Here is a 26427-nt window from a genome sequence, read left to right on the forward strand (position 1 = left end):
GTATTGAGAGAATTGGAAGCTAGAGAGTACACTTGGAAACAAGTCGACGGGACAAATAATCAACCGACCTCAGCCCTGAGATCATAAAGGCGTGCCATACAACCTTGCGATTTGGAGCAAGTCCAATGCAAAGGCGCGCGTTGCTCGGAAGTTCTGGATTAGACGATGAGCTCATGTTGGATGAATGGACGCAGCTCCTCTCATCGATCATCTCATATTTAATGTTTTCCTCCAGGTAAAGCTTTCGAGAATAGCGGATAACTTCCATTTACAACCTGTCGAGTCCGGCCTTGCACCCATTGTCATCTCAGTCTGATGAGCAGAATATTTAGAAATCAATGCAGGAGACGTTGCGTCTGCAGGGCTCGACTGCGTAGATACATGTCTTTCGTTGGCTATAGAAACACATCCTGTCTTCGCGAGTCGGATCACTCTTGGAAAAGTAATCCCATGCCTCAGCCCATGGCAAGCACTTTGGCCATTCCGGCTTCGGTACCTCCCTTCCCTGCAAATCCGCAGTCGACACCACACAACTAAGGGGAGTTTCGCTACGTGCTACGTGCTACGACTAGCCATTCCTTTGCGAGCCAATTTTGACAAAGGGAAGCTCCATTCTTTCCAAACTTCATTTCCAGATCTGGCACCAAGCACAACAACTGCGGTCTAATCCCGCTCTCGAATGGTAGAACCCACTGCAGTAAATAGCAATCAAAAGTTTCCATCATGGGTATTATTTTGTCTTTCATGACTGGGTTCACTACTGCGCATTGGTTTCCGAAAGACAATAAGAGGGGAGAAGACCCCAGGATTCCCTAGGATCAACTTGGTAAGAAATTTGCGGGAGACCGTGTGATCTTCTGGGGTGGTCAACGAGCCTCAGAGCAGGCGACCTGGTTCGATGAGGAAGGCTCACAGGTAAGATAGCCCAGAAAGCGATGCAACGTCCACTAAATAAAACGCGGTACCTGATAATGCATCAGGTCAAGAATGTGAAAATGCCGGTGAAACGAGGTCGATCTCACACTCAACAGCCTCGCAGATGGGTATTAGTTGGGAGGGCTGTAGAGCCATGGTTGGGGAGTAAGTACGATGACTCTGTTCAAAGGGCTACTGCTCACTTGATACTACTATGTAGATCACGGAAAAGTGCGAGTGGGGAGGAAACTTGACGATGGCCTTCTATGGGAAAGAAGAAGAAAATACAGCTCATTATGTTTCAAGCTACTGTCGACCTCATGCCTGGCATATGCCAAAACCAGAACGAAGTGGGATCTTGAAACTCATGATTGGAACATACCTTAAGGTTAGGAACTTGAGTTTTGCAAAATGCCTCCATAGATGCATTAGTCTTTTTTGACAAGGCTAGAATCAATCGCTTTTTTTTTTCAAACGGATTTTCTTCGAGGCTTTAATAGCAAACAGTCTTGCCTGTCATACCAGTAGCATGGTGTGCATGTGCTCGATTTTCTCTGGAGAGGGCTAGGCCCGTAGATAAGCGCTCAGCGCGACCGGAACCCGCAAGCCCGGGGGACGTCCCGCACTTGTGTTTACCATTTGGGGAAACTCGGCTTGACCAGATGCTTGGCTGATCCGCATCGTCGGGTCTTCTTAACATTAGCGATCAATTGTGGGCCCCATTCCTAAAATGATCTTGTGTTTGATATCTATAAGAAAGACTGCCTAGCGGGAGTCGCCAATTCTTAACATTAGGGGAACTGTGTTGAACTAGATAGGCGGGGTAAATCGCCCATGACTCAAAGGTCTATTTTGATTTGAAGGGAGACTGATTTATTTTCTGTCATCGTTATCTACCCCGGTGTTATCATTCATCTATCCCTAGTCGAGCCGGCAGGGAAGACAATACAGGATACTTAAAGTCAGCATTCTACCGTCTCTCAATCCACACACGTTTGAGCACATCTTTTTCCTCCAGAGGTTTCAGCAGCAACCACTTGGATCATGTTCGTCAATCCTATTTTCGGGGCGGCCATCCTTGGGGCTCTGGTCCTCGTGTATTTGGGCCGCTGCTACTCATCTCCGTTATGGAACATTCCAGGCCCAGCACTGTCAAAGGTCACCTCTTTTGTCTTGAGATGGCACGAATTTGGCGCCAATCGAACGCTATACATCCACTCTCTTCACTTGAAGTACGGTCCAGTGGTGCGCATTGCGCCCAATGAGGTCTCATTTACGTCTTATGAGGCTATCAAAGAGGTCTACGGATCGCTGGGAAGCGGTTATGACAAGCATAATTTCTATGATCTTTTCAGGGTGTTTGGGCGCAGGTAAGTCCTTCGTTTGGCGGTCCCCCCCCCCCCCTAGCATTCATTGGAGCTAACCTTGCGGTGTGTACTTTCGCGATTCAGAACAATGTTTTCAACCCTCATGAAGGGCGATGTATGTTGTCCAGACTGGCAATCCGAGGCAGAAGAGGACTAACACGCCTGCAGCACGCCAAGCGCAAGCGAATTCTGGCTGATCGCTATGCCAATAGTAACGTCATGAAGCCTATGGTACTAAGCGGTATCGAAAAACGCGCCGAGGATTTCGTAAAGCAATGCATAGACACAGCAAAGAATACTGTCGATGTCTACGTAATTACAGAATCCGCACATCCCGAGAATTACCCATCGGATCTCTCATTGACATGTATTTTCTGCTCTTTAGGTCAAACTTCATTCTTATGCCTGTGATTGCATCACTCACCACTTGTTTCACCCGTATGGAACAAATAGCCTCCAGAAAAAGGAGGACACGGATATGATGGAGCAAGTCACAACAGACGACAGTCTGCAAAGTGAGATTCCATTTTTCAGCTGATAACATATGGGTGCTAACCTTATAAGATCGCCTCATTCAGCACCACTATCCAGTCTTTTACCAGTACTTTTGCAAACTTCTTGACCTATTCTTCGACCCACGAACCACTCCACTCGCAAAGGATTTCGTACTTGGCGCTACCTCGAGAATCGATCCCGCCAACTTCACTCTTCTCAGTCGCCTACAAGACAAGACCGAGAGCGGTAGCAGTATCAACCAGTTGGACAATATTGATGTTGCCGCAGAATGCATGGATCACATGGTCGCTGGTATTGACACCACAGGCGACTCGCTATGCTTCTTGATGTGGGAACTGTCACAGCCGGCATCTCTTGACATTCAGAGGAAGCTCCAACGGGAGATTCAAGATAACCCAGACATTTCTTTTCATAGGCTTTCCTTCCTTGACGCTGTGGTTCAAGAGGGACTACGATGTTATCCCGCGATCCCAATGTCTTTACCTCGGGTGGCCCCCCCAGGCGGAAAGACAATCGACGACTTTTTTATTCCTGAGGGTACTATTGTGAGCAGCCAGGCATACTCAGTACATCGGCACAACTATGAAGTCTTTCCTGATCCCGACGTCTTCAACCCCGAGCGGTGGATGTCTCCTATTGGCGAGCCTGCGAGGAAGCGGCACATGTTTGCGTTTTCCCATGGCGGCAGAGGATGTGTTGGAAAGCAGTGAGTACTTTTTGCGATACAGGTATTTGATATAGCATGCTGGCCACCAATACTAATCCCTGATGCAGCCTCGCATTGGCGGAGATGAAAGTCCTGCTTCATGCCGTATATGGCCGCTATTGTACAGTTCCAGATCCCGCGGCTCCTCCTGAGAGCATGAGGTCCCACGATCAGATCATTTCTGCCCGACCATACGGACAACAGTGTCTCTTGAGATTCATCCCGTTACCGGAGTCAAAAGCCTAGTGCACAGCCAGGGGACTCAATTGCTTAAGATGGTGGCGAATGACGAGTTGTAAATATAGAATAGATAGAAATGTCTTGAATATTGCTAAAAACAGCTTCCTGAGAAAGGCAAGAAGACTTCTCAAAGCAAGCTCGTTGAATATTCCACGTAGAATATGCCTCAATGTTCATTTTTCAAGCCCGGTTCCATGGCTAGATGACTTGGGTCCATCATGTATATAGATAGCCCGACTTCTATTTGAGAAGGTCATGAACAGGCATCAACTTTGAATCAAGAACGTCTGTATATTGACTCTTAAAATGTTGGACGAGGGTTGGAGAGGCTTTGGGTATGGTGCGAATCAGTCCTAATTGCCAGTGACGCGGCACAAGCCGGCGAGCGTGAATACAGAATTTTGTGATTTCTACGACTCTGCGCGTTCGTTTCTTTGCTAGAGGGGACATAGGCTTTTTTTAGTAGAACTCTAGCGACAAGCAAAAATTCGAAGGTTAATTCTACCATGTGATCGAATTAGGATTTCCATTTGAGGTTTTATCAAATAACATATTGAAACCTTTGCTTTATGTTTTTGAATCCATCAGCGCGATTGATTATCCGGCGATGCAGCTTGGATTGGCTGTAAGAACTTTATGCATGATCATGTCCCGATTTATTTGAAGCATGCATGGTACTGGCATCGGACGGCATCCGCGCCTGATTAGTCTAGTAATGTCAGTATACCGATCAACTGGTTATAATTATAGGGTCGTTGAAAAAGTTCCTCCTTATATACAGTGGCTAAGCCTCGACTCACATGTGCTAGTCAAGGATTCAGACTACCTAGGTACAGCGGACTTGTCACGGTGGCAGAATGAATACCATTTCCCGGGTGGCCATGTGGACAAGGAGAAAACAATCGGGATAGTCAATTATTACGACTATCATTCCAACGTAGTACCTGGCCATCAAAAATCAAAGTCTCCCTCAGAGTCATCTGCATCAAAATCATCCCTGAAATAGTCAAGATAAACTCCAGCAGCTCGAGGATCATCCGAGAAGTCATCATCACTCGACAGATCTGAAAGCAGGCATGCTGCGTCCGGTTGTTGCCTCTGCCACTCCGCTTCTTCTTCCAGAATCCTCATTCCATGTTCTTTTTCCCAGTCCAGAAGTACTGAAACTATCGCTGAGTAGCCTCGTCTTTCAGCCACGTGAATGGCTCCACCCAAGCAACCGCGACTGCTCCGGCCACCAGCCTTCAACAAAAACTCCACCATGTCTAGTTTTCCCATCTGGGCAGCACAATCAAGTGCCCGAAATCGACGTGGAAACGTTTGTTGATCCTTGAAGCGCAACCTCAAGTATCCGCTCAAAGCGTTTACGTCGGCACCGTGGTCGAGTAGGAACTCTGCCAGGGTCAGGCACCCATTCGATGCAGCCCTTTGTAGTGCCGTTTTCCCGTTTACTTCGCTGGGCGGCTCATTCACCTTGGCTCCATGTACCGCGACCAGATATTCGATGAATTGAAATGAGGTGGGCACCCAACACGCGATCTGCAAAGCTGTGCAACCAAAAACCCCTCGAGCGGGTGCATGGACGTCCGCATCCCGTCGAAGAAGCTCCTTCGCCAAAGTCTCACGACCCCGGCTGACTGCTTCTTGAAGCGGCGTCCAGTCACTTTGCCCTACAGGGCCATCAACGCAGGTTCGTTCGTTCAAATCCACCCCAGCGTCGATGACTTCGAGAATGAGGTCGTCTCCTGCTTCTGCTTCCAATAGTGTACTTGTCAGGGGTTGCCAATTTTGGAGTTGCGGCCGCGGCCGATGTGTCACCGGAGCACCAGCATCAAAAAGGCGCTTGAACAATCCAATGTCTTCTTTACGAAGCTCTGGATCTAATTCAGAGAGGCATCTGCGCATCCATTGGCCTTCGTGCAGCGAAGCTTCCAAAATCGTCAAGCCCTGCCCTCGGTGTTTGTAGTCAGCACCTTCCCGAAGCAATCGTTCCACAATCTTGGAGCGATCACGAGAATGACTGCGGAGTGCATCATGCAGCATCGTGTGCCCTGACCGTGCGTCAGGCTGAGAATGCACACTGAATCCTTTGCTAAGAAGGAACTCTACAACCCTCAAGCTGCATTGGCTGCGGATACTCAGGTGGAGTAGATCCATATCCCCTTCGCGGTAATCAAGATTTTTATCAACCAATCCTTCCAATAGCAGAACATCACACGGATGGTATGCACAAATGCGCCTCTGCAACTGGCGGGTCTCCAGATCTGGGTCGTTGGACAACGTCGCTTCAATAATAGCTTTGTCAAAGCTTTCGCCAATGCTGTGAGCCGCTGCAATGTTTCGAATCCAGATAAGAGTATCGAGACGCTTCTTTGTTGACACAAAAGGGTACAGTATTTGAGGATGGCTGTTTTTGATGACACCGGGGAATCTTATATCCACGAGGTCCACTGAGTTGAAATTCGCTCTGTCATCTGCGAAACAGGCGTCTGAGAGAGCTCTTTGACTGCACAATAAATGTCGGTGCAAGTTTTCAAGCCGACGAAGTTCTCTGCCATTGGAGCCGTACTTATCGAAGTTGTTCTTCAATTGAATAATTTCGTAAAGAGGGACCATGTTCAAAAAAGAAGTGAGGCTGACTTTCTTCACGAGAAGCTCTAATATCTCCAGATTTCCAGCTGTCGCTGCAACGATCATTGGATTCCAATGTAAATCGCCCTTTTCATATCGTTCTTGGTTCCTTGACAAGAGATCCACGTCAGGGTCCACTCCTAGCTGTAGCAGGGCTGATGCTGTCTCGATATCATTCAGACTTGCTGCAAACAAGAGACTTTCCTGCATAGTAACGCGGATTTCGAAGGCATTGTTCTGTTTGCAAGACTGGAGATATGCCCCGAGGCACTGTGGCCCATCCAGAGCGGCGTTGAATATGCCGGCCTTGCTCACAAGGGCTCTGTGTTCGCTGCTCCACCGTAGAATGATAGAATAAAGACGTCTTCGTTTCATCGGTGGGCAAATCATGATCAGTTCATCAACTGTAAGTGATGCAGGTTTGGAAATTGTCACTTTGGGGCGGCCACCGTCGCAACATCGAGCTGACAAAATTGGCAGCAAGATGCGGCCCTGGATGGTCAGCTGGATATAGTCCGCGATGGTGTTGTCTTCTCCTGCCTCTTCGGTGTCCAAGACACAAAGATGACGCAAAACTCCAGATATCGGACTCAGTCCTAGCTGGTTGTCAAAATGAGCCTCCTCCGCGGGATACGCGACAGCGTTGACGAGAAGTTTCATCATTGCTATGTCTCGATGAGCTGCCGCCGACAAAAATAGATATCGCAAGCCGACTCTGTCTCGTGATGGCACACAATACTGAAAAGCACGCTTGGCAATTTCGAGCATTCCATTCTCTTTCGATCCGATTCGCACAGCAATCCTGAGGAAGTCAAACCCCTTGACTGTCATCAGATGGTGTTTTGCCACAGCCTCGTGGATTTCGAATAGAACACGTGCAGGGCTTGGATCTCGGAGTTTCCTGACTGCGTGACAAAGGCTTTCAAACATCGCGCAAGCTGTTGGGGTCTTAACGGAGAAGAAAGCTCTCAGCACCGCGAAATCTGCCGATGCGCCGAGCCAGGTCAGAAACCAACTAGAAAGGTCGGCTCGCCAGTCTATGAACAGATCGTTTGATAATTCAAACGTGAAACGTGCGAGTATATCCAAGGAAGGATTACACCCGAAGAGCCTCGGTCCCGGGTTCCAAATCCGTTCTGCGGGTACTAGGACAAGAAGTTTGTGCGATGTTGCTACTTCTCAAGATTGATTAGATCCGATCTGGACCATGGCATCTTGTCGATATGTGACAACTTACTCAGATTCAGCAGCTCGCTCATGAATCGATTGAAAGGGATGTGCTCGCGTAAGTACCGGAATCGCGAGGTACCAACTTCGGCCGGCTCGTAAAGAGTGATCTGAACGTTCGGGGTGGATTGGTCAATGTGGCAGAAATTTCCGATACCATGAGGCAACGATATAAAGTCATCTGGATCCAAACAGAGATCTGTCTGTGTTTTCACGGGGGCGGTTTCCTGATCTTTCCCTGATGGTGAGCCAGGAGGTGTCCTCATCACCACGTCCACCGGCAGTTCAGGTGGTCCGGCTATGTTAAGTCAGTACATACCTAGCCGCCACGTGCGAATGGTGGCGAAGGCTCTTGGCTTACTCGTTCGAGAGCAGGGTTGTCTCAGCTTTCTGTTCCTCAGAACTTCTTTCCGGACCTTCCTGGGCGCTACAGCGCTATTGTTCCAAAGGACCTCGGTCTCCTTCCCTTGCCTCTTCCGATTGGATATGTGAATCCCAATTGTGTACCAGTCTTCTCTTTTTAAATTCTTCTTGAATTTCAAGAGTTCTCGCAGCGCAACTTCATAGTCATGTAACCTATAGGAATCAGACCTTGATTCGACTGTATGGTGTCTTAGCCTTGCCTGAAGCTGTACTCACCTTAGGGCAGGAAATTCATGCCCGTGTTCCATGGTAAATTTCACTTGTTTCAGTGTCTTATTCTCAATTATGTATGACCGGTAGAGAATGTCCTTGTGTTGGAACCAGAGGCTTTCCAGGTCTGTGGCGCCGATTTCAGCCGATGCTGGTGGACCCATGGTTCCAGATATGGCTGAGACTTAAGTATGGGAAATCTGGACGTGGGGATCTTGGCCTTGAGAAACGCAGAGGGATTGTTAGATGATGCAGCAAGATAGAGTTAGGTGTCGTCAGTACGAGGTGTTTGGAAGAACAGAAATTGGGGACAACGACCCCGAGCATGTTGCTCAAGGAGCCGCCAGCCTTTCTTGTACATCTATCAGTATCGTTGACCAAATTGGAAGTATGCGGACCCCACTTTGCACTGCTGTCTGACATGCGCCTCAGTCCCGCGGGGCACATATTCAATTGACCAGAATCTGACGACTCACAGGCCGTCGGGCTCGCACTGTCCCGCGAGACCTCTGGAGCTGAAAGTGTAGTCGCACCAATAATCCGTTGTAGGAGAAGCTTCCAAGGTCATCGTATTTATTTAATATTTGTCAGTCCCATCCTTAGGCAGGTTGTTTCCTATTCACCTGTGTACTGAGCGAGGATTGTAGAGTACGTCTTCCGCAGGAGATAGGTTGGATCTTCGATGACTCCAGCCTAACAATTCCATTTGCCGGAGACAACCTATCTACTCAAAGAATGTTGTCAAATCGAGGACCAATTGCTAGAAAGGTTGCACGGCTATCTTGGCGTCCTATGCTGCCCGTCTAAGTGCTCCTGGCGTTGCCACGTCCACCTTACCTGCCAGCTGCAGCTAGCCATTTTCTGGAGCAGATTATTGGCCAGATTATTAAAGGCCGGTGCCAAACATCTGAGGTCGTTCTATTTTACAAGGTTTAATATGAAACAGCTTTTATCAACAATCTCGAGTCAAACATTGGCTCTCTGATTCCACATGCTATGCAGAGCATTCCCAAGATTGTGGGTTCCCCGTTTCAGTGGGTCAGGACTAGGTTCCATATCCATAATCTAGGCTTTTCTGTTGGGTCTCGAGAATGCTATTATCATGCAATTGACCATTAGTTTCTCCGGAGGGGCTGAAAATTGTAACCCGGTCGGATTTGCACGGCAACTACCTCTTCATAGCTGGAAATGCCAATACCCAGCACCTGAGTGTCTTCACTGGCGATCGATTTCTTCACCAAATTGGTATTACTGATGGCCTGAGATCATAGCTTACAATCTTTGTTCAGTTGGACGTTCAAACTCCCAGTCCTCGGAAAACGACCCATACTTCACATCCGGGTTTCCTTTGAAGATGTCGTCGTAATGATCCACCGTGTTAGCTGGATCTTCGGCCTGAGCGAAGTAATCTTTTCCGATAGCCTTGAACTTCGGATCCTTCCATATCGTTTCCATCCAATCCAAACCTTGATCACTAATGCCCATTAGGGGTAGGTTGTAGGTGCGGAAACGCTATCCATAATCATCAGCAGACAATTATGTGTCAATTACCTCGCATTGTCTGAGGCGTTTGTGAAAATAATTTACTCACCCATAAAACTGGCCAGAAGAATGCATCGGCGATTCCAAACTTCCCAAAGAGAAAGCCTTCGTCGTCGTCTTCCTTTCCCAATGCCTTCAGCCTCTCTACCGTCGCGGCCCGAGACGAGCTCCACAACTTCACCATCTCCTCGCACTCTCTCTTGGCTTTTTCGCTCATGGGCACTTCACCTGTGAACTGATACCTCGCAATGAAGTTGGTCGCGAACTCGTCCCTCAGCGTGGTGAAGCCGGAGTGCATCTTCGCCGTGGCACTGCGCGCCAAGGCCCGCAGCTGCTTATCCTCTGGCCATAGATGATGTTCCGGGTGCGTTTCGGCGAGGAATTCGAGTATGGCAAGGGAGTCGTAGATGGTGAAGTCTGATGCCTCCGTTCCAGTAGAATGCACCACTAGGGCGGGAAGGAGACCACCCTTATAAGGGGGTTGGATAGGTCGCGAGGTGGGATAGGGCCTCTGTTTGAGGTGGAAGACTTCCTTCTTGTGAGGGATTTGGAAGTAATCTAGCACCGTGGCGGCGCGGGCTGTCCATGAGGAATAGCGGGTTGGGAAGCCTACGAAGGTGTATTCGAAGTCGGCAGGCATTGCTGCGATTAAGGATGAAACAATGGCTAGAGTAAAGGCGAGCGACTGGTTGGTGAAATTAAAAGGTATGTGCTAAGAGGAGATCGTTGAATCCCATTACTACTTATGCACTTCTACCCAGCTGTGGTTGGTCATAGCGCAGATTTGACAATTGAAGGGCGCGCATTTAGGTTGACTCACGGAAGGTTGACTCAGCGATTGCGCGATACCAGTTAAGCCGACGGGTCTCAGAATTCCTCAACTCGCATTGCAGAGCCTCCAATGCATCGTGAGTGACTGCGCATCTGACACGGAGCTAAGTTGGATGGAAAACTCGCGCAAATTCTCAATCAAGGTTAGAGTGTAATCCCCCAAGGATCGTACCCTGTATTTCGAAAGGGAAAATCAAGCTCGCATTCTCAAAGGCCTACCACCTACTTAACGAATACAACAATCAAACCTTGCAGACCGCGAGCACTTCGTCAGTCGAGCACCAAACGATGAAGAACATCTGAATGGTTACTGTGGGCGAAAGGTAGTGATCTTGCCAAAAGTGTCACTCTTGCCCCATATGCCAGCTCGAAGACCGGCCAGTTGTACGATCTGAGAATGGTCGACGAACAAGTTGACATCCACACCAAACTCCCGGATGTACCTGCGCATTATTAGGACACGTCCGATTATCATAACGATGGACGAGCGAAGGTAGGGATTAGCCTTACCAATTGAACACCGACGGATCAGCAGCCTCGAACATCACCTTCTCCATGGGGACTTCTTTCAAGATGGACTGAATGACATCAGTCCTCCACGACTTGACATTCTCTGTGATCCCTTCGCTCTCAATCATCATCCTCTCCACGCCGGCGTCCACAAACTTCCTCGCCATGTTAATAACCTTACTAGGATCGCTGGTGCCAATGCTCTCTAACTCGGTCGCTTCAGTGTCACCACCAGCGCCGAACTGGATACCAAGCTCCGGCTTTGGTTTCAACCCTGCCTCTTGCACTCGCTTGACAAGGCTTAGCCAATCATCCCCTGGGAGGGACAAGAATCCGGTAGATATCTCTATGACGTCGAAGCCGACGTCTTTGCACTTCGCCAGATACTTGTCCACAGCATCGACAGTGTCTCCCCCACTTGAGGAAAGAATATGTTCCATCCAGCCACCTGTACTGACATACACGCCGTGTTGATGGGCCAGGTCAATCAGCTCACGCAGCTTGTCCTCGGGAAAGAGCGAGAACGAGCCACCGGCGAACTTCAGCCCGTCAACGTGTGCACCCATTGTTTCAAGCACATCCGTCAGGTAGCGAGTGCCCATGACCGTGTAATAGGGGCCGCGGATCTCGGTGACGGCGTTGGACCGCGGCTTAGGGGGGAGAGGATTATGACGGACGAAGCCGTAGCCGTTGGTAGAGTCTTCGAGGAGGATCTTGGGTTGAGACATGGCTGCTGACGTCTTGCATAGGTTGCGGCTCTGCCTTACCAAGGATGTTGAAGGTGCTCTACTGGCTCTGTAGGCTCCGCTGCGGATGGCAGACGTGACAGGACGGATTGTGGATGCCATTGTACATCGAATGGCTGGACAACGTTACTTCGTCAAAGCTTCGAAGCGCAGATAGGTGATGTGGAATGAGATGAAGACCTGGTATTTGAAAGAGAGAGAGAGAGAGAGAGAGAGAGAGAGAGAGAGAGGAAAAAGGAGCGTTATCTAAAGGCACCTCCTGCGCTTTATCGGTGCTCAAAGTCGTTCAACACACGCGGACATGCTCGACGAGGAAGAGGAGGAGAGCAACGTCATATTAACGTAAAGCTGTCTTTGGACGATCATGATGAAGTAAACAGCAGGTCGATCTGGGCGGGCGACCGTTGGCTCTACAGAGAATCATTTGGCTGAACCAAGTGACGGTCGGTTCCATTACAAGCCATTTGGGTGGTCGCGATGCTACGGTTGACACTAGTCAAAGGTTGGCACTTTGGTGATAGCTTCGGGAAGTATACAGCTTAACCAGGAATGGTGATGAAGTTCAGGAGTGAAGGCTGATAGCTGAGGGTTAGGGTGACTGGTCCCTGCAGGGCCACAGCTGTAGTCTACGCGTTCTGCCAGAGCTCTCTGTACTTTCTTTCTTAGGCCGGCCTACTCGTGAAAAAGTCCTTACTGTCTTGGTGCATAATTCGAAAGCCCAAATGACGTCTCATCAGACGTGTTGAAGCCGGGGATACTTATTTCCTTCATGACTTACTTTGTATAGCCAAACGCTATGCCCCGCCAATGTGTATGTTCAAGGCGCATGGGAAAATTGCTCGGCAAACACAGTCTCAATCAATTACGATGAAATTCAACGATGATTTTCTCTGCTGGGCGACTAAAGCCGAGATCAGACAAGCTTCAGGACGGATAAGACGCATAATTCAATTAACGATGAATTGTGCATTTCTTCCAAGCTATAAAGCACCCATTCATCTACCACTATCTTCCATTCATTTTGCCGGCGGTACTGGTCAGAAACATACATGCAGCGATGCAGATGGGCTTCTAGATTCTTGTTCATCGCTATTCAGTTTGCCGTGACGGAAGGAGCTGGTTGGTCGCTTTATCAATTGTCGGCTATGTATGCGGCTCGGATTCCTGACTCGTTAAGCAGTCTCTCAAGTAACTCCCCGATCTGTCTGAAATCCCAGTCTCTGGCTACTACGGCGATTTGTAGAGGATCAGCTGCGTGGCTGGCTGGCAAGGGCGGGGCTGCGTCGTGGAAAGTTGAGCCACTCGTCACTATGCCGTAGATTCCTGATTGCACCCATTGTTGGGAAGATTGCTTCTGTTCGTTCACGAAATAGACAGTGCCATCATCCACATCCCACTCCTCTTTCTTCCACAAGCGCTCGCCGTATGCTGGAAGACTGCTACAGCTGCCGTATTCACCCATCAGGTGGTTAATCTCCGGGAGTCGTTCAACTCCATTCGGTGCATTATCGTATTGGAAGCGGATGTAAGCATACACCTCCGGAGCGGACAACAAGTTCTCGATAAAGACTGACAGCGCCTCGGAAGTAATTGTCTCAGAATTAAGAGTTGGGATGCTGAAAAACATGTAGGCGCGTTGACGAACGGGGCCGAAACCCCGGTGCTGAGTGTCCGACTGGGATCTCTGCCATCCCGGGCATGAGTTTGTTGAAATGATTCCATAGTCATGAAGACGAAGAAGGCTCGTAAAACTATCAGTCTCACTGTCGGGGGCCATTCCGTAGCTCGGACAAACAGGCAGTCTGCGTTGAAGGTAGCGCCGGTTGAGCTCCGTAATGGTGTGCCAATTGCGAGCACGTCGCCACAAATCGTAGACTCGGAGCTTCAGACTTCCCTCGCTCTCCTTCCTCGCTCCGCTAAGGTATTCATTCTCGATGTCTTGAGCCTCTTGTGCAATTGTCGCATCCATCTTGACGGAATGGTTGTCGTTTTGGTCTCGGTGATGATGATTAGTGAAATGAACACTTTAGTAATTCTGAGTTTTGTAAAGGCCAGTTCTTTGCACGGCAGCTGATGAGATTCCCAGTTGTTTTCAATCGGCTCGCACAATTGATATTTATATTGTTTTGTTCCCCGTCTGTGGCACAGAGGGTTCGTTGTGTCAGGCGCCTGTTGAACTTCACTCATGCACTGGCAGTATTACACTTGTCACACATGATACATCGGTAACAATGTGTGACTGACGTCCATACATATTGACACCACTCAATTTACTGTCTGTGACGCGAAAGTGTGTTTATGTCAGGCGCCTTCTAGCCTTCACTCTTGCGCCGGCCGTATCTTACTGCGATACATGCCATATCAGCAACCATTGATGTCGCATATGGCCGTGACACTCCTTGGGAAGACGATTGACTGGGAAAGTGCGCTTCTGGTAAGCTGGCCGTAATTATCCCCGCTGCATAAGATCTTAAACAGATCCACGTGCTTGGGTTGCATACCTTGGTACTTTCAAGAGGCCACCAACACCTAACTTACTGTCGAAGGAAAGGAAAGTCGAGAAATCTACCTACTACCACCGCCCTTCCTTCACCAGGGGGAGGGGGGTGAAGACTGCGGAAGTCGCCGTCTATTAAGGCCGCATCGTCGCACCACGCCCGACATGTCCAAGTCCAGACACCAACCCAGGCAGGCCAGCAGAGACTGAAGTGCGCAGTGAGGGTAGAAACACAAACAGCCAACAGCAGCCAGGGAAAAGCAATGGTCACTTGCACACATCTTCTCGCTCCGTTGAGATAGAGCCATCCCCTCTCTGCGATCCATGCAGTAAAATAATTTCAGTGGCCATATCACACAAGTCCTCGCAGCGCCATGGTGCTCTGCCCACAGTCATGTAAGGTTTTCAGGGCCCGACGCGCACAACGGTGGCAACAAGTCCAGTTCCTCCCTCTTATCAGCGGCTGCCTTGTACCGCGCGACCATAGCGGCCGTCTCCGTGACGCTACGGGCCTCGCAGCCTGCTACTGTTGTGCGGTTCTTCTTGGAGAGCACTTGAGCGTATGCTGGTGTTTCGTGGCCTCCAGGTGGAAAGTCGCCTCTTTGTGGACTGTGTTATGTTTGTAGAGTGGCAGCATGTGTGGCTACTGGGCGATCTGGTGGTCATCGAGGGTCTACAGTCGCCTTTTGGAGATGCTGCTCTATCGCGAAGATAGTCTTCCCCTGGGTGTTCATGGGTGCACGTTCTAAGACACGAAGATGACGACGTTTGTATTCTTTAACACTGTGGGAGAAACCTGTGACTGGTCTCAATTATACCCCAAACCTCAATTTCGTTTTCTAGCAATAATTCATGGGACGTTGAATACTAAGCTAGATTTGAAGTATCAAACATGTAATTCACTCCATGGGGCATCAATTAGAATTGGACAGGACGTAATATGACAACCGTCTTTGTCCGTTGGGGGTGAAGATAATAGGATTCTTTATTACAACCTGGCAGCCTTCAAATCGGATTCAAGGTCTTTGTGCATGCTCTCTTGATTCGATGCCCTGGCCTGAGGATATCACTGTCAACTCGACAAGTTGTCAGACAATTCAGTCGAGCACATAGACTACAGCAGACAGTCGAGGGTTAGGAGGGTCGGGCGTCAAAGTGTAGGGATTGAGCTTTCAGAGCAATACGTGGCCCGTGCTGGCTCAGGGGCTACCCTGGCAGATTTTGATTGGCGCAAGGAGGTGCTCGAGCTCCGCTTTTGCCGTGCTGGCTGGCGGCAACAATGCAACCAGCCTCTGGAGCTTTGGCCGACGTGCTTTTTGGGGAGGAATCAAGAGGACAATCAGCCGAGTTTTCTCACTCCCAGAGCCCATCATTGCCACGACGCGACGAGTTTGTGACGAACCACGACTCAAGGTGTTTGACCTGAAGCAGTCCCCATCGCTTTGGACCCTATCGAGACGAAAGTCCGCCCGCAGCCCACGCGACGAGTCACCGCGACCGCCAACGAGTCGTTGCTTGTCGTGGCCCAACTGACGTACCTGCGTCTCGTCATACTGCGTCCACAAGCCCACCAAGCTGTCACAGCATCTTGCATGCTGCTCGACAGTCCTAGATCGGCCGAATCTCTGTCCCGCGGCTCAAATGCGATTGCGAACAAGCACTATCTCCCACTCGACGTGAGGAGGATTCCTACCACAACAGGGGAGTCAGCGTTGTGAATCGAGAAGAGGGCAACGGGACAGCCTCCTTCGACGCATTCTCCTCTGGCTAGCTTTCCCAGCGTGCTGGTCGCCGGACCAAACGCGCCCCTCGCATGAACCTTCCTTCTTACCTCCTCGCGAACGGGAACCACCTCAACGGAGCCGCATTTGGAAGCCCACGCAATCCAAACTTCCTACCTGGTTGGTCAACGGGGAATATGGCCGGCGCAATGAATCCAGGTGGTCAGGGAGGCAGTCCCGGCGGGCTCAATAATGGCAATCCGTCAGGCGCACAACCCCAGGCTACCGAGTATACGCTACAAGGCGTGATGCGCTTCCTCCAGACCGAATGGCACCGCCACGAGCGCGACAGGAACGCTTGGGAGATTGAGAAGCAGGAAATGAAGGGTCGCATAGCAAACCTTGAAGGGGCTGCAAGGCGTGCGGATGCGACACAGAAGGCATTGAAGAAATATGTGGCCATACTCGAGTCTAAGGTCAAGGATCAGGCTGCACAACTCAAGGCTGCCTCCAGTGGGAAGGAGGTAGACGATCAGAGCGCCAAGCCGAAGAAATTGGATCGTGAGGACTTGATACAGGCGAAACTGCGATGTGAGTGCCATCTTTTGCCCAAAGATACCGAGCTTATGACTGACATTGTGTGCAGCTGCGTCTGAGAAAGTACCCGGCGCGTCCCAGGACCTGGGCGTGGATCTCGAACGAATAGACGACGACGAGTCGCAGCGATCTGAACTCAAGACCTTCCTTGATCAGTGCCAAGCCGAGTTCACCTACCTTATGATCACCCCTGCCAATCCTATGCCTCCACGGGAATCACCCCCGTTGCCCATCCTAGAGGACCTGCGAGAAAGCGAGGGCTATGGGTTGCCCAACAGTCAGCAGCAGATGGACCCAGTATATCGTCAGGCTCAAAACAACTTGCGCGAAGTTCTGGGAAGGCAGCCGGCTGCTATGAGCAACCACGTGCAACCGATGCAACAGCAATCCGCCGGCCAGCTGGCAGTGAAGAATCCCGATATACAACAACCGCAGCCAACAGCCGTCGCACAGCCAATGGTGAGGTCTGCGGAAGGCCAACAGGGCTATGAGAGCACTCCGGACTGGCCTGGATCCGCGTCGGTCACCAGCCGGATGGTTGATGAGGTGCCCCCGGAATCGAATCAGGGTCCCAAACCCCCTGTTCAGTCTGAGAGGATCGGTTTCGATGGATCGAAGCCGGAATCGATTGACCACGATGGGTGGGACTTCAACGAGTCATCATTCCCAGACCCTGCTGGCCATTCCCAGCCATCTACCTCAAACCGACCGGATACCGATGTCTTCCCGGCTGCCGACAATCTACCAAAATCACCGAATCGCGGGCCCCTGGCGCACCGTCGAAAGAGCTCGCTGTCAAGACGAAGAAGCGGAGACCAAGAGATGTCACTGAATGCGTTGGCTCAGAAGGTTGAAAGCGGCAACTTCAAGCTTCGCTTCGGGCTTCGCGGTCACCTAAACACAGTACGGACCCTTATCTTCTCAGGCGGTGGCAGCCCAGGCGAGCCCGAAATTTGCACTGCGGGTGATGATGGCTTGATCAAGCGTTTCCACATCCCTCGTGGCAGTCCGCACTCATACAATTCAGCGTCGGCTGTGTCGGATCTGGATGTACAAGCTGATTTCACACACCGCGGCCACAATGGCGCTGTTCTTTGCTTATCGTCATGGTCGCCATCGCCGAACTTCTCCACAGGCGGGCGAGCACAAGGAGATGGCTGGATTTTCTCAGGCGGCCAAGATTCTACTATCAGGGTATGGGAACGCGGACGTGTAGACCCTAAGGCAACCCTGGATGGCCACACAGATGCCGTGTGGACCATCTGTGTTTTGCCTGCGACGCTGGGCGCTGTCTTCGGTCAACAAAATCCATATGGGACTCCAGACCGGATTCTTGTCGCCTCTGGTGCAGCCGACGGCACAGTCCGTATCTGGGCTGTCAGCCAACCGCCGCAACTGACAAGCCCGCAACCACCCCCAGCCTCGGCTGGTCGCAGAGCTGGTGGTAGTGGGCGCGTCCGTGGCAACAGCATGAGTTCTGGATCCGCATTTCCCAGCAGTCCCCAACCCACAATGGCGACCAACAGCCCATTCCATCACACACTAGTGCACACCATCTCTCGGTCCAACTCTACCGCGTCGCCAACCTGCATAACAGCGTTGAGCGCTTCTGGGGAGACCTTTGTCGTTAGCTACTCAGACGCTGCCATAATTGTTTATGATACCCGAACAGGTGAAGAAATTGGCAGCATGGCGAGTCTGGAGACATATGATGGTTCAGTCAACACAAGTGTTAACGCCGTTGTCGCTACGACCTCGGGTCTTGACCAGGGCCAGCAGTCGGGCCATGGTGGCCTTGGCGGCAACGAGGAGGACTCTGGCGCCGGCGGCGGGGGACCCACTGGTGGCGGAAGGCAGATGGCTGGTAGCGGTGTTGAGGGTGTTATAATTTCGGGTCACGAGGATCAGTATATTCGTTTCTTCGACGCCAACAGCGGTAAGTCAAGCACATTCGTCGAGCTCCTAGCCCCCCCCCCCCCCCCGTCATCACCAGGTCACTGACGACGTGTTTGTAACAGGTCAATGTACATACAACATGGTCGCCCATCCCGCGTCCATTTCCGCCCTGTCTCTATCTCCCGACGGCCGCGAACTTGTCTCAGCAGGCCACGACGCCTCCCTGAGGTTCTGGTCTCTCGAGAAGCGCAGCTGCACGCAAGAGATCACGTCCCACCGCATTATGCGGGGCGAGGGCGCGTGCGCGGTCGTGTGGAGCCAGGACGGTCGTTGGGTTGTAAGTGGAGGAGGCGACGGCGTGGTCAAGGTGTTTGCCAGGTAGGGGCTGGCTAACACGGTCCATCACCCCGTCTTTGATGCACAGGAATACTCACCGCCCCCACCGACGCCGCCGAAGCACGGTGTCAAGGGCGGGAGAAGGAACAGTAGTGGGAGTATGAGTAGGGAGTTGAGGTCATTTGTTGCCAGCTGCGAGAGGCTGAAGCTTTTTTGATGGGCTATGGGAGCGAACACTTCGGATACGCTGGGAATCTGAGGTACGAAGCTGATAAAAGTGCACTTGCAACTTCTCTTTGCTTGTGTATCTTGAACAACAGCATCCAAGGCCTGGAACAACAGAGTACAGGAATTGGGCAGAGACGCGGGGCAGGTAAACGGATGGGGGCCGACCGACTCGAGACCGAACTGTACGAGAACGTGTATACGGAAGAAGAAAGATGGGGAAAAGATTTGTCCCGGTCTAGCATAACATAATTATCGTCCTTGGAGAAAGCATGTCGTGGCGTGGGAATATGGTTTTTACAGGACGAATCCAACACCATTTTCTCCATGCCCATTTACCTATCCAAGGGCTCGCTTTGTTGGATGATGCGATCGCACCTCGAAATTCCCGCTTACGTACTGGGCCGCTTGTCTGCATCGAAGGAATGGGGGCTGCCGATTGAGTTTGCCCGGCATGTTTCCAACGTGGTACTCCCTCCCTCCCCACACCAGGAACATGATTCTTCTCTAGTTATCTTTGGCGTACTGAGAAAAAGGTGGCAACTCCAGAGCAGAGCTGGGCCATGCACCAGACATCGCACCCTCCATACGCGAGCTTGCAACTGGAACAAGATGATGCATTCCGCCTGATCAGGCTGCAACCTGGCCAAGGCGATGAACCCATCATCATCTGCCTCCAAAATTCGGGACTCAGCTCGTCACCGCCATACGAAGCACTCTCCTATGTCTGGGGCGACACCTCACACACGGCCGCAATCTCAATCCTTAGCCCAGACTCAGACAATGAAGCAGTCCAAATCCTAGTGACAGCCAACTGCCACGCAGCCCTCCGCAGACTTCGCCACCCAGACACGCTCCGCACCCTCTGGGTCGACGCGATCTGCATTAACCAGTCCCAGGTCGCAGAGCGCAACCACCAGCTAGCCCTCATGGGCCGCATCTACCGCACCGCCCGCCGTGTCGCCGTCTACCTCGGGGAGGCCGCTGACGCCAGCGATGCCGTCATGCGTTGGATCCACCAGCTGCATTGGCCGTCCGACGCCGCCGCCCGCACCTGTTTGGCTGCCATCGAGCCCCTGGCTGCCCGCGCGATCCGCCCGCATCACTGCCACATCGCTGCTTTGTTGCGCCGTCCTTGGTTCCATCGTGTCTGGGTGCTACAGGAGATTGCACTCGCAAGGGCGGCCGTCGTTGTCTGTGGGGATGAAGTCGTGCCCTGGGAGTGCTTCCTTGCCTTCCGGTACTGGATCTGGAGCGCGCAGCGGACTGATCTCTGGCATCTTGCAAGTGTCATGTCGTTCTCTCGGCCCATCATCGGCTCAGACCCTTCCTGGGGCAATCTTCTTGAGGTCCTTTCTGCGACACGGCATTGTGGCGCGTCGGACCCGCGGGATAAGCTTTACGCGCTGCTTCCGTTGCTTGATCGGGCACAGGAATCGCCGGATGGGGAGAATTCGAGTAGTATATCAAGGATCAAGCCCGACTATGGGCTTTCTAGTGCGGTCGTGTTCACGGACTTGGCAATTAGACTGCTGGAAATGCATGGGCTGGAGCTGCTTCGATGGGTTGTCAGTCCAGCAGCTGTCGCGGGACTACCGTCTTGGGTGCCTGACTGGAGTGTCAGTGCCCAGTCACGACAATTTGAAAGTCCTTTGAGCAGTCCGTTTCGTGCTGGTTTCCGGCATGAGACGACTTTTCACTGCGACCAGTGGAAGAGTGGGCTTGCTCCCAAAGCCCGAAAGAAACTGACATCTAAGTACACCAGCACAAACGGAGAAGAGCGTGTCGGGCTGAATCTCCAAGGAGTGTGCTTGGGAAGCATCATGGCGCTTGGGGATGTTTGCCACATCGAAAATGATTACCTCCCTCGCGCAAACTGGACAGGCATTCTTGGTGATACCAGCCACATGGGGGACCAGGCGTCTCATGCTAACGCAGGAGTCCACGGCAAGTGCAGAGATAAGTACACCCTATTCAGTCGTACTATGACCACATGTACTATTGACCATCCAAACACGGTCAATTTGTATGTGGAGAAGACCGAATCCCATCATGGTCACGAGGATGTCGTAGACAACCCTTGTTCCTCTGGAGAAGGTGGTCTATCTCATGACACCTTTCGGAGATTTCCAGAGTTTGAGCGGCACCCACAGGTGGTTTTTAGCAACTGTGACGGGCGAAGAGTTTTCGTCACTGACACTGATTATGTTGGACTTGGCCCTGCCGCAGCATGTGCTGGAGACGTGGTGATGGTCATCGAGGACGCCAGCGTCCCGTTTGTTTTGAGGCCACATAAAAAAGCATGCGCAGTGGATGAGAAGCGGGATAACTTTAAGGTTGACGAAAGCAATGGCGATTTATATAACAGTATACCCGTGTTTCAGTTGCTGGGACAAGCATATGTACAAGGCGTTATGGACGGTGAAGTTTGGGACCTCATGGGGAACGAGACTTCCCAATTGCACGTACAGGAGTTCATGATACACTAAAATACCCTTTTTCTTTCTACTAGCGGTGCTGATACCTGATCAATCATATGCATATGCATGCACGGCTTCTTCTAATTCTACACTCATCCCAACCTCTCAGCACACGGTGAACGCCACTCCTCATCCTGGAAGTCAACGCTCACGGGCAGCAACGTTTTCAACTTCTTTGTGTTCAAATTAGACATATCTGTATGCGATATCATATAAGGAATCCAAATCAATGTCTATGGAATATTCTAAAATTAGCCCCGAGCATCAACATTTCGCGTTTCTCGCCGTTCGGGCCGGCCACGGCGTATTGAGGTTGCGGCTTGCCGAGCTCGGCACCGCATGATGCAATGGACCGGAGACCACCCTTCAGGATCTTGAGGGACTTCATCTCCTCAACGCAAGCAGTCTAAGCACAAACTTTGCGCCAGGTAGTGTCGCACTGTCAGGCGTATGAGATGGAGAAATCTACTTACACAGAACACTTTGAAGATTGCATTCTGGACATTCTTGGGCAGACGGAGCGCATCAACCGGCTCTACACTCAAATCACCCTTTGTTTCCCAGTCTCTAGCGACTCTCCAACCTTGCGCACAGAGATCGTTGGCACGTTGGAACGTGGACTTGTGCAACTGGAGAACGAGTTCCCATGGATCGCTGGCCATGTCGTCCAAGAAGAGAACATTTTCAAAATCAAGACCCTAAAGACTGCACCGAAACTAGTGGTGAGGGAACTGCAAGACGATGGGACTGTATTGACCTGGGACGAGCTGAAGGGAGAAAGGTTTCCATTCCGTATGCTCGATGAAGCTGACTTTGCACCTTGCAAGACTATGGTAGAGCCTGGATCAGAACGACCGGTCTTACTGGTCCAAGTAAGCTTTGTGAAAGGCGGCGTCTTCCTCACGTTCAACGCTCAGCACGGGAGCATGGACATGGCGGGTCAGGGACAGGTTATCACACTCTTTGCAAAGGCATGCCGTGGAGAAAACTTCACGGATAGCGAGTTGAAGATTGGAAACATGCATCGGACGGGCCAGATTCCTTTACCTGACTCCAAAGAGCCGGATGATTCTGAATCACGGGATTCCAGACCAGAAGAGGTTGGTCGAGATATGGAAGCCAGCGAGGCAACACGGAACGCCTCAATTGCTACGCCTTCGAGTGATATCGAATGGGCCTACCTCGAATTCCCCGCTGCCTCATTAGCCAGCCTCAAAACACTCGCCAGCCAGAATCTCACAGCAGACGCCGCCTTCATATCAACAGACGACGTCCTAAGCGCTTTTATCTGGCAGTCTATCACCCGCGCACGGCAGCCACGGCTAGATAGCCCACGATCAACGCCCACGACACTCACTCGCAACGTCGACGTGCGCCGCCATTTTGATCTGCCACCCACGTATCCCGGATTGATGACGACCGCAACATGGCACTTTTCCTCCGTGAATGATCTAGTCCACCAGAGATCATTGGGTGCCGTCGCTTCGGATCTCCGCGCGGCTTTGAATCCCGACAAACTCAAGTACCATGCGCAGCTCCAAGCCAGAACAATCTCACAGGACAAAAAGACTGCGGCGCAGAGGAGCGTTGCTGCTTTGAGCAACCCTTCTTTCGACGTGAGGCTCAGCTCGTGGGCGAAGGAGAAGATGTATGATTTAGACTTTGGCCCTTGCCTTGGACGGCCGGAAGCGGTGAGGAGAACCAGGTTTTTGGAAGGTGCCAGAGAGGGCTTGGTGTATTTCCTCCCCAAGGGCAGGGATGGGAGCATCGTGGTTGGGGTATGTCTTAGGGAGGACGACATGAAGCGGATGAGAATAGATGGGGAAGTTGTTCGATGGTCAAGCTGGATCGGGTGACTGCTCCAAGTAAGGTATTTTCCCCAGATTATTTCCCTACAATGTGATTTCTTTTGAAACAACGAAGGCACGCTGGATCAACTTGAATTTGGTTTCAGAATCGTACGTAACATGACTAATGTCTACTTTTGGCTTTCCCCATGGTATAAGGAGAACTTTGCTCATGCAACGACTTTCATCGACACGAGTTGGGTGACAGGGCGAGGTGTGAACCTCATGAGGAAAAGCATTTGATTTTGTAAAAAGTACATCTCTATGATGAGATAATTATTTCTCACATTTCCCCTTGAGAAGGTTAAGAATAGGCTTGGCCTAGACAGTTTGTATGTGAACAGAATCTGAGCCATCAATGAGTTCCGTGGCCTAGGAATTATAATTTCAGTACTAGAAGAACATCAGGGTTCAAGTGCTCGCAAACTGGTTTCACCTTATCTACAAGTGGTCTGCAATTTTCATGGCGAATTCGTGGACCTCAAAGGCTGGTGAAATTGAGCTCAGCTCGATTGTAGCCGTAGGTAATGCATTTCTTGATCTTACAGATTGTCAGTCCACCTTGTCTCATTCACTGACGTATCTCTTGTTCCTCGAGCATTACTAACTTTCTAATTCTTCCCTTCCTCGTACCATTCATCATCTAAAGATATGACGCTGGTGGTTGAGCAGGACGTGATGAATCATCCTATACATGCATTGGTGTCAGTCGACCAACTCACATCGAAAGGGTGGTCGTGAAGTCACATTTCATGCAAACGTAATCGTTGACTTCCATGTTGTATTCCAACTTGTAATTGCGTCAAATGGTCTCTCTTGTGGTAAGTGATATTCTGTCACATGCGAAGAAGACAATAGCAAAGGGTTCCGTGTGCAAGCAATCCCAGGTGGTCAAGCCGGGTTTGTTGGAAGACCTTTCACTAAGTTTGCTGTGGTTGATGGATTGAATGTAGCGGTAGAGATATGTAATTTGGGTACTTCGGGTATATTATAATACAACCTGTCATCGCATTGATGATCTTGTAATATTGAAAACCGCAGGCTAAGAGAGTACAGTGGTTCGAAACCTCTAGAATTTGTTGAGGATGGCGGAGCGAAGAGTAGGCCTTGGTGTCTTCGTGTGATTAGCCTACATGGCGAAACGTGCAACGGGAACTAATTCATCGCCATTGTGACGCGGCGATGAGCTATGTGCGGCAAATGCGATGCTATGAGTTGTTCTTTGCTACACGCAGGTTCGATTGTTGGTGACTGGGCGCCAATGCATTCCCGCGGCGCGGCTCAGCCTTCCGAGGACTGTCTCTCCACCAACAACTATGCTTTAGCCGCTCACGTCCGGTTTTCGAACTGCTGTCCAGTACCTCAAACTTTCCGGTGCCGAACCTTTGGCCGAACCTTTGGCCAGTCAGCCTATCTTATCTGCTTAATCCGGGTGTCCCGTGCAGGTCGCTGCAGGAGGCCCTCCAGATGGCTCTCAAGTGTATGCGAAAGCGTGTAATTGGCCGATTTTGATGCGGCCTGCTTTAGTCCACAGTGACACAGCAGGATTTCATGGGTGGATCAGACAATGGACAAGTATGCGCTGGCCAGTAAGTTGAACAGGTGTCAGAGAGACGCTGACTGCCCCGTATGTGGGCCAGGGTGCACTGCAGGTGACTGATAAGCGGCATTGACGTAGAAATATCATCTTGACCACTCGCCCCAAATTGTAAAAGAAGCTTTGACGATCTGTGCTGACCTGGCTATTCAGAAGCATAAGCTGTTATATTTCATCGCTCTTCACAGCAATAATCTCGACTTTCCGTGACGCAATAAACATGGTGTCCCTCTCTCTTCTGTCCACCGAGAATCCGCCTTATTTGCTTGGCGACGTGCCAGAGATGCTCCGCCAGTACCTCGCTGGTATCTCTGTTCACTGGCCTGACTTCAGTCAATCGTGGGCCGACTTCTCAAGCTGGCTTTCTCAACCTCGTGAGTCTTACCTCAGAAGATCAGCGCTTTTGGGCCATGCTGATCCTCATCCAGACATTTTGGCTGTCGTCTTAGCTTGGTGGATCACATTCACCGTGATCTGTACAATCATCTTGGTCATAGGGTTTGGCCCTGCCGGTGTCATTGCAGGTGGGATCTCCAACTCACGAGCCCACTCCTCCTTCCTGCGAGCTGCTAAGATCGTTGAATCTCAGGAACTGCCGCGGCCGCTTTTCAGTCATTCATGTATGGTGGTTTCACGCCCGCAGGAGGTCTCTTCGCCACCCTGACAAGTATGGCCATGGTGGGCACGCTGGTGCCAGCGTGCTTTGCTATCTCCCTACTGATTGCCTCTCTTGTAGCAGCAATGGTCTGGGTGTACGGCGTGGGGAGGTAACTGTTATCATCGAAGGGCCTATACTCTACTTTATCTGCCCAGGCACCTCGGCAGTCATCAGCGGGGCCTTTGAATATTGATATATAGTCACGATGGAACTGTTATCGTTTTCTACCGATGTCGACGCTGACATTCCGATATAATCTCGGTAGTCAACGAGTGGCTCGTGTAGAAGCGCTGTGGAACTGGCTGTGCAATGACTTTGACCAAAAGTCGGTTTCTCATCTTCATGGGGTGGTCTTTCGGCCCAAAACTTGACGTTCTATTCAGGTCGAGTCTGTTCACAACTGCCAGACAAATGTCTAAATTTGGTGCCTCTTTCAGGTACTCTTGACAAGTTGCGCCGGTGCCGAGGCAGCTAAACCGTATTCGTAACAAGTCGCTTCTCCCGAACGCTACCATCTCGGCTCTTCAATCCTGGCCAGAACTGGGGACGCCGAGCGTGTGCATAAATCTTGGCGGCCCGCGCAATATTGAGTTTTGTACCTGAGCAAAGTCTTCCTTTGGCCGCACCGTTATCCCATCGACACTAATGATGCTATATGACAGGACTGCCAGAGGGCTACAAGCAGACGAAAATAGCCCAAGTTTAAGCT

At 50.9% G+C, this 26427-nt stretch overlaps 7 protein-coding genes across 7 annotated transcripts; 3 read left to right on the forward strand and 4 right to left on the reverse strand.

Moving 5' to 3' along the window:
* Positions 1-1959: 1959 nt before the first annotated feature.
* J7T55_015605 (cytochrome P450) lies at positions 1960-3750 on the forward strand (the record flags this gene model as incomplete). The annotated part of the gene is made up of 5 exons (XM_053139855.1): positions 1960-2285; positions 2367-2397; positions 2451-2649; positions 2847-3504; positions 3573-3750. 5 exons carry the CDS (start codon positions 1960-1962, stop codon positions 3748-3750), a joined length of 1392 nt encoding a protein of 463 aa, XP_052997327.1.
* Positions 3751-4695: 945 nt separating this feature from the next.
* On the reverse strand, positions 4696-8399 carry J7T55_015606 (uncharacterized protein; the record flags this gene model as incomplete). The annotated part of the gene is made up of 4 exons (XM_053139856.1): positions 4696-7412; positions 7613-7900; positions 7964-8178; positions 8242-8399. The coding sequence occupies 4 exons, from the start codon at positions 8397-8399 to the stop codon at positions 4696-4698; spliced, it is 3378 nt and encodes a 1125-aa protein (XP_052997328.1).
* Positions 8400-9350: 951 nt separating this feature from the next.
* On the reverse strand, positions 9351-10417 carry J7T55_015607 (uncharacterized protein; the record flags this gene model as incomplete). Its single annotated transcript, XM_053139857.1, has 3 exons — positions 9351-9417; positions 9512-9747; positions 9827-10417. 3 exons carry the CDS (start codon positions 10415-10417, stop codon positions 9351-9353), a joined length of 894 nt encoding a protein of 297 aa, XP_052997329.1.
* A 498-nt stretch (positions 10418-10915) lies between these two features.
* J7T55_015608 (sulfonate biosynthesis enzyme) lies at positions 10916-11846 on the reverse strand (the record flags this gene model as incomplete). The annotated part of the gene is made up of 2 exons (XM_053139858.1): positions 10916-11051; positions 11119-11846. The coding sequence occupies 2 exons, from the start codon at positions 11844-11846 to the stop codon at positions 10916-10918; spliced, it is 864 nt and encodes a 287-aa protein (XP_052997330.1).
* A 1150-nt stretch (positions 11847-12996) lies between these two features.
* Positions 12997-13833, reverse strand: J7T55_015609 (uncharacterized protein; the record flags this gene model as incomplete). Its single annotated transcript, XM_053139860.1, has 1 exon — positions 12997-13833. The coding sequence occupies one exon, from the start codon at positions 13831-13833 to the stop codon at positions 12997-12999; it is 837 nt and encodes a 278-aa protein (XP_052997331.1).
* An 8238-nt stretch (positions 13834-22071) lies between these two features.
* Positions 22072-23472, forward strand: J7T55_015611 (Trichothecene 3-O-acetyltransferase; the record flags this gene model as incomplete). The annotated part of the gene is made up of 1 exon (XM_053139861.1): positions 22072-23472. The coding sequence occupies one exon, from the start codon at positions 22072-22074 to the stop codon at positions 23470-23472; it is 1401 nt and encodes a 466-aa protein (XP_052997332.1).
* A 1808-nt stretch (positions 23473-25280) lies between these two features.
* On the forward strand, positions 25281-25831 carry J7T55_015612 (uncharacterized protein; the record flags this gene model as incomplete). The annotated part of the gene is made up of 3 exons (XM_053139862.1): positions 25281-25434; positions 25489-25584; positions 25650-25831. The coding sequence occupies 3 exons, from the start codon at positions 25281-25283 to the stop codon at positions 25829-25831; spliced, it is 432 nt and encodes a 143-aa protein (XP_052997333.1).
* Positions 25832-26427: the final 596 nt, after the last annotated feature.

The sequence above is a fragment of the Diaporthe amygdali genome, assembly GCF_026229845.1.
Source record: "Diaporthe amygdali strain CAA958 chromosome Unknown NODE_5_length_1802954_cov_64_987939, whole genome shotgun sequence".
Classification (NCBI taxonomy): Eukaryota; Fungi; Ascomycota; class Sordariomycetes; order Diaporthales; family Diaporthaceae; genus Diaporthe; species Diaporthe amygdali.